This window comes from Littorina saxatilis, linkage group LG2 (assembly GCF_037325665.1).
Source record: "Littorina saxatilis isolate snail1 linkage group LG2, US_GU_Lsax_2.0, whole genome shotgun sequence".
Classification (NCBI taxonomy): Eukaryota; Metazoa; Mollusca; class Gastropoda; order Littorinimorpha; family Littorinidae; genus Littorina; species Littorina saxatilis.
In genome coordinates this window covers 62,568,874-62,576,006 of record NC_090246.1, presented here as the reverse complement: position 1 = coordinate 62,576,006, position 7,133 = coordinate 62,568,874, and the positions used below count along the sequence as shown (strand labels likewise).

General features: G+C 39.2%; 3 protein-coding genes across 5 annotated transcripts in view; 2 read left to right on the top strand and 1 right to left on the bottom strand.

The window, feature by feature from the left end:
- Window positions 1-7,133, top strand: part of LOC138959495 (activating transcription factor 7-interacting protein 1-like) — a 364,173-nt gene that overhangs the window by 322,033 nt on the left and 35,007 nt on the right. The window lies entirely within an intron of this gene.
- On the bottom strand, window positions 31-3,773 carry LOC138959479 (5-demethoxyubiquinone hydroxylase, mitochondrial-like). 3 transcript variants are annotated; one of them, XM_070330992.1, is made up of 7 exons: window positions 3,623-3,773; window positions 2,528-2,731; window positions 1,999-2,113; window positions 1,543-1,627; window positions 1,065-1,119; window positions 620-688; window positions 31-242 (listed from the first exon to the last, which is right to left on the bottom strand). In XM_070330992.1, exons 2-7 carry the CDS (start codon window positions 2,711-2,713, stop codon window positions 165-167), a joined length of 588 nt encoding a protein of 195 aa, XP_070187093.1. In that variant the 5' UTR covers window positions 2,714-2,731; window positions 3,623-3,773; the 3' UTR covers window positions 31-164. The 3 variants fall into 3 exon arrangements, with proteins under 3 accessions (XP_070187093.1, XP_070187094.1, XP_070187095.1); XM_070330993.1 differs by having other exon boundaries at window positions 2,528-2,728; window positions 3,623-3,756; XM_070330994.1 differs by lacking the exon at window positions 3,623-3,773 and adding an exon at window positions 3,346-3,488.
- Window positions 4,127-7,133, top strand: part of LOC138959504 (uncharacterized) — a 96,171-nt gene continuing 93,164 nt past the window's right edge. Inside the window, exon 1 of the mRNA XM_070331025.1 lies at window positions 4,127-4,260. Within this exon, the coding sequence (XP_070187126.1) occupies window positions 4,259-4,260 (2 nt within the window). The 5' untranslated portion in view covers window positions 4,127-4,258. The remainder of the gene's footprint in view (window positions 4,261-7,133) is intronic.

Genomic DNA, 7,133 nt, shown 5'->3' with positions numbered 1-7,133 from the left:
CAGTAAGCACACATAACACACACACATAAATTCAAGTCTTGACGTTTTACTGCCCATCCACTTCATTCGCACGTTCATTCAAACAAAACATGTCAGTTCTGCAACTTAGAATATACAGTATGTACAGTTTTTGAAACTAAGTAGAGGTGAAACAGCCACTGTTATCATATTTTCTCTGATACCCAGATGGCTCCCTGGCACCCAACCTTGATCACCTGAGTCAGTCCCTTGTAGAATGGAGCCTGGAATAAAAACATAATTAAGTTACCTGTTGATATGGAGACTTTGACATCAATGACCCTTGAGGGTACATTAAAACACCCACAACATTCTGACTGCATTGCACTATGGGTCATTCATCACACACACACACACAAGCATACATACAGCCATTCCAAAGATACCAATGTTTCATAACAGTGCATTAAACAGAGACGAGTTTTACTCGCTTACAATACATGCATCCCCCAAGCAGTTTTTATCTTTTTTTTATTTTTATCTCACTGTTGTAGGTTTGTTAAGGGTCCAAAGTTTTTGTTTTGCTATTTTCTGTCCTTATTCACTCTTTACAAGATGTGACAACAAAGAAGTCAGTCAACTGAATTTATCTAATCATTACCTTCTCTGCATCATGTTCCAAGCCTGTTTCTAAATGATGAAGTTCCTCATCCCGAAATTTCTTCAGCATCTGAAAGACAATGTTTGCAGACACACTTCTGTTTATTTCATACAGAGGGTAAGCATCAGAATAAACACAAAAGAATGTTCTTAACAGCAGTGCAGCATTCTGCACATATTATTAAACGGTATAACAGCAACAACACAGCAGTGAAGTACTGTAGCTTAGATTTTTCTGTTAATAACACATAAGTATATTTGCAAGCTGCATCACATACAATTTTCTGTACATTCTTTTGTAAATGTTTTCTCATGAGTGTTTGTGTGTGTGTGTGTGTGTGCTAAAAGCAACGACATTACATAATTATATGTATCATTAAAATCAATTCTCTGATATTCTCTTTGAACACATGAAAATCTTTCACACAAAGTTCGATAACCCTTACCTCCAGTAAATCTTTGTGCACTTCAGGGTCATCTTCCATCAGTTCTCGAATCTGACTGGAAAGACAGCGAATGCAGAATTATGAAAAGCTAAAAGCACCTTAACACTGTACTTAAACACACACACACACACTCACACTATATAAAATGAATGCTCTACTTTGGACAAAAAGACACTCATCTAATCAAAAACAAATCAAATACAACTGGATGGCAAAAGGTAGAAGGGGACAAACAAATGGCGACAGCAGATGTTGACTTATTTCTCTCTCATCTTAACGCTATATGTCAATGATAATCTTTTCAATCAAGCTGTCGGAGACAAATCCGGCACCACGTAAGTCATGGGAATGACTGCGGCTTGAAGGAATGAAAGAAACACGACAAGCGAAATACAGGATTTGAAGTGTTTAATAAGCATACTACATGTGAAGGATAAAGAGCGCACATTGCTCCACACTAAAGCGGGTAGCTACCAACCTGTTATAGTGATCACCAATAGCATCTTCAACTGCCACTGTACAGGCCATGGCCGCTTCCTTGCCAAGCAGAGCAGTGCCAGCACCTTCAACAAATAAAATGTGTCGTATGGTTTAAAACAAAAAAACGCAAAGTTCAGGATCTACTCTTACTTATCCTAACATCAATCTATGTTGTTAAGGTGTAGATGAATTAAAAAGAAACCTGCAATAACAAAAAGAGAAAAATAACTCGAGAGTTTACATTCTCTCTTCATATAATTTGATACTATAGCTATAGGTGCAGTTATTATCAGATGTATGATACATTATTCCTTTACACAATTCATTGTCTTTGTTTTTATATTTTTATAAAATGAATATGAAAGAAATCAGCTTTAAAAAATGGTTTACATCCATTGAGGACAAGAAATATTTTTCACTCATACTGTAACTGCCTTTATCATGCATTACTCACCCAGTGCAAATCCGGCAATATTCCAAAGTGGAAGAAGAGCAGTTGGGCGCACACGTTTCTCGGCCATCAGCTTATCAAATGCTGCTTTGTGCACCAACTCTTCCTCATGCATTTCCTGGAGAGAAAAAGTCAAGTTGTCAAAAGCAATCAAAGATAGTACATGATAAAAAACAACAACGACAACAACTCCCTTGACCTATTGATGATGTCATAACAGACACTTATGTAGTCATTTCAAAGAAAGTTTCCTTTTGAAGTTCTTGAAACATTTTAAAATGCGTTTTCAATTTCAGTTTCAAAGCAGAAATCATCTGGTCAATGAGTTGTTTCCCTTGGGCTGTCTGCATGCCTATGGTTTGTTCCTGCTCTCCTCATTGCTCCCTTCATAAACAAGGCGCTTGGTAGAGTGACCAGTTTCTGTGACAGTGAGGATAAATTATCATAAAGAAATACTAGAGCAGTAACGGCTATTGCAACCAGTGAATGATATGTGTGAATATCTGAACTTGGTTTTGATTCGTGATTTTACCTTCAAGACCGGTCCCACTGCAGTGTTGCCCAGCACTGCCATTTGTCCCTCATAAATTCTGTGAGCTCCAAACTCCCCAGCATGGTCCACCCGGATGATTCTCTCCAGAATTTCCTTCCTTCTTCTCTCTCGTACTGATGAGGACATGCACCGCAGACAGTGCCGAGTCGCTAGGGCTAGTGACATCTTGTGATCCTATTCCTACTGTGAACAGAAAGAGTTTCTTATTATTTATGAGTATTGTACAGAAAGCTGTATGGATTCAACTTCCATGTACAAATTAATAAGCGATATATATCTGAATTAATTTAGTGATGTGTGCATTTTATTTATCACGCTTGTATTCGTGTACAATCTGGTAGGACTTGAAACCAAAAGTGCTTTGATGACGCCAGTAAATAAGACGTTTTTATTAGCAATAGAGAGAAAGGAATGTATGGTCCGATTGTAGTTGTAAAGAAGAAATTACGCATCCGTTGAGAGTGCTTATCAATCATTCCCAAATTACCTCTTATCTGAGACATACGGCCGAAATAGTGTCCCAAGGTTCTTTCTCTGAGAACTCGGAATGAAGTTAGAGGGGATTGATGAAGAAATAATGTGGTGGCTTCACCCTTGTACAACCAAGTAGAATTGTGCCATGGAGCCAAAAATAAAACTGTGGTAGAACCTCTTGCACAGCCGGGCAGAATTACACCATAACGGTTTGGAGTAACCCTAGCATCAATCTTATACTTATGGACGACGTATAAGTTACTATAACTACTGAAGGCAAAACAACCCTCATTCAGTCATTGCAGTGTTCAAATGACACTTACCAGTTACACATCCATTTGAAATACCACTGCTTAGAACTAAAAATTAGATGATAATTTAAGAGATCGGTACTTGAAGTTTGCAAAAGCATTATTGACTCTCCACCATTTAATCTACTTTCAGACTTCAAGCCAAGTCGTTCAGCCTTGTATCTGCTGGTAAGTCTTCGAACACTAATTTAGTAATTATACAAGCACACACTTTAAAAAAAAAAAACATATATACGATCCAAGTAAATATATATATCAAGTCAAAATTCAAACAACTGTGAAGCCAAACCGTGGGGGTGTGATATCACTTTGCTTGCTTTTGTAGCGATTCGTAGCGAGCGCTGTTTACGAAAGAAAGTCAAACGGTTACAGACGAACTTTTACGCAAGAGCGCAGACATGTTGTGATTCCGCAGCAATAAGACCACAACTTGCTGTAAATATTTCACAAAATAATATTTTCCATACCAAATATTAGGAGAAAACCAACAAAAATTATATAAAATAAATGTTATCACAGATTACGCTAATATCTTACTTACAAGTAAACCACTTTTAATGTTGGCTTAGGATAGGTTTTACAATGGAAAAGTTACATAAATTCCAAGAGTATTGTCTCTTGATTAGACATACTTAATTATAAAATTCATAGGAAAATAAAATGAACTACTAAAGTATTATGCATTATGATTTAGAAATATTTTATATTTTAAAATGTATACTACAAATATTGTTCCAATCCATTTTTTCTACCCCTTTATTCTCGCGCAATGTCAAAACAAAGTGCGCGCGTGCTTAGTCGCATGTGAAAGCAGACGACTAACAACTGGCGCCTGAGGACACTCGTACCCCTGGCCGTGTGAGGTATTTCTCCGCTTTTGAGTTCAACCCAGACAGTGAACCAGCTTTTCACAAAGCAACAAAGCATGTAAGTTATATGTCTGTCTGTCACTTTAACTTGATCGTCCGATGAGGCAAAAGAAAAGGGTTTGTTACACTACTTGTGTCGGGGTGTGCTTTGTTGACATTTGGATCCTGGATAGATGAGACTGAGTCTGAGAGCACAAAACACATGGGGGGGAGAGTGATGTAATTTTGTCCTCGCTGAGGTCAGGCGACTGGCCACGGGCAATGCTTTTTGGTTGTCACTTATGCGCAAGAGGACTTCTCTCTCAATCTCTCTAGTCTTTGTCTGAAACAGTGAAAGTGAAAGATCGTCAGTTTCTCTTTCTTTACCAGAGACATACATACACTGTTTTACTTATGGTTGGACTAACCACGATTTCTGTATAGTGTATGGTATAAGGATGTAAATCAACTCAGACTTAATATCAAGGATGGTTTCAATCTATCTACGATGTATAGTACTGATTCATCATTGTGACCTGACTTTTGTGTGCTTTGTTCAGTTCTTGTTTTTTGTGTGTTTTTTTTTTTTACCACTACCAGAGTAGAGCTTGCCACAATTAAGTTGCTATTGTATACTTGTGTTTTGTGTGTTTGTTCTCTCTACTTGTGGTTTGTTTGTTTTTGTTTTGTTCAAACATTGATTTTTAAGTGGCTGTTGCCCCTGTACTACAAGTAGTACTGTAGTATTCAACTTTTACTGATGCAAAATAAGTCATTCTTTCTTTCTTTATTTGGTGTTTAACGTCGTTTTCAACCACGAAGGTTATATCGCGACGGGGAAATGGGGGGGGGGGGGGGGGGGGGGGGAGATAAAATAAAGCCACTTGTCAATTGTTTCTTGTTCACAAATAAGTCATTAATTGAGTATGAAAAAAAAATGGGGTGAAAATAAACAGATCCATGTCATAACGATATTTATTTTTAATGTCATGTTGAAGTTGAACACAACAGTTCTCAGGATCATTGCTGTGTGAATGGTGAATGGTAAACTGTGTGCATATCTGTCTGTCTGAATGTGTGTTTGTCAATGTCTCTCTGTATGCCTGTGTCATGTTTCATTGTAGAGTTTAAGTTGCTTTACACTTTATTTAGCCTACAGACAACTGACAAGTTATCAAACTAGATCAAGCGAATGTCCAAACAGCGAATCAAACACTTTACATCTTAGTTCATGTTTTCAGGTGTTGTGTGTGTGTGTGTGTGTCTCTCTCTCTCTCTCTCTCTCTCTCTCTCTCTCTCTCTCTCTCTCTCTCTCTCTCTCTCTCTCTCTCTCTCTCTCTATTGGGGAGAGGGATTGATGATGGTATGTGCTTATAAATAGATAACATTTAACTATGGGCAGGCAACTTGTGTCACATGTACTCACAAGAAAAATAACCATTAAACCAATCACAGTCACATGGCATTGTGGGGTGGGGGAGGGTGGGGTTGGGATCTGCTCCAGCCCTTGCCTAACAGAAGTTCTATCAGGCAAGAGCTAGAACTCATCTTCATCCATACTTCCCCTCCCCCAGTCAATCAATCAATCAATATGAAGCTTATATAGCGCGTATTCCGTGGGTACAGTTCTAAGCGCTTGTCGAATAGAGTTGTCAACACAGGACTAACAAAGAAACTAACATCTACAGACGGACACGAACCCTATCACACACTAGCAAACCCTGATAAACATACAACAAACAACTGTTTAACAACAATGTACACATCAATAGCTAGGTCCAAACAAAATAATATTAAACACAAAGAAAACACCTCTCACAGAGCACAACACAAGAATGTCTTTTGGGGCACAACACATCACGTCAAACATAAAAGTGGCAGCCAGCTACGGGAAGAACTGCAGGGCCGGACTAGGCGAAGAGGAGGGGGGGGGGTTGCCAGTGGTGGGCCAGGGGGAAGCGCCGAGCCGACGGCGCGAAGCGCCTAGCTTGCTAGGGGGGTCCGGGGGCATGCCCCCCCGGAAAATTTTGAAAAAAAGGATGCAAAATGGTGCAATCTGGTGCATTCTGAGGATGATCATTACCAGTTTCAGGCAGCAGATTTTGTCACTGATTAGTACCCCAAAAATTGAAACTCAATGTAAAATAAAGAAATGCATACCTCATTCAATATTTTTTATTTTTTGGCTGGGGGGGGGAATCCGGAAACCCTAGAACCCCCCCCCCCCCCCTCGTTGTGGGGGTCAGGGGGCGAAGCCCCCTGAAGCTGATGGGTAGGTCATATTCTGAGATAGGAAAATGGTCGCTCCTTGCATGAAACAGCATAAATTAAGCAATGATAAAAAAAATTAAATAAGTAAGGTACATGTTTAGGCTAGGGGGGGGGTTGCGCAACCCCCATAACCCCCCCGGTAGTCCGGCCCTGAACTGAGTCTTCAACCTACTCTTGAACGCGTCAAGAGAGGGGCTCTGGCGAAGCTCAAGCGGCAGGGAGTTCCAGATGGAGGGGCCTGCGGAGGGAAATGCATGCTGACCAGCAGATGCGAGTTTCGAGCGAGGGATGTGTCATGGGCTTGTGTCAAGACATGTCCAGATTGTGAAAACAGTGTACATACTCTTCAAATCCGGTCAAGAAAATTGATCAGTTTTAATAATGAAGGCATGTTGCTAGTGCTATACAGTCCATTATTTTGTCAGCATATCATTTTTTAAACACCAACCCTTTTCCCTCAAAAGCAGAATCTGTTCATGTGTTTAGCATGGTGCAGTAACTAAAACTGTCTTCAAAAAAGGTTTCAATGGCAACACTTACAGTTCTTTTATGAGTTATTAGAAAGGTAATTTCTTATTAAATTTGTAATGATTGTATACATTTTTTTTTTTTTACCTGCCCTTAATTTTTTTTTTAAAGAGTATATATATAATATATGCCATATTCAGACTGTGTCCCCGT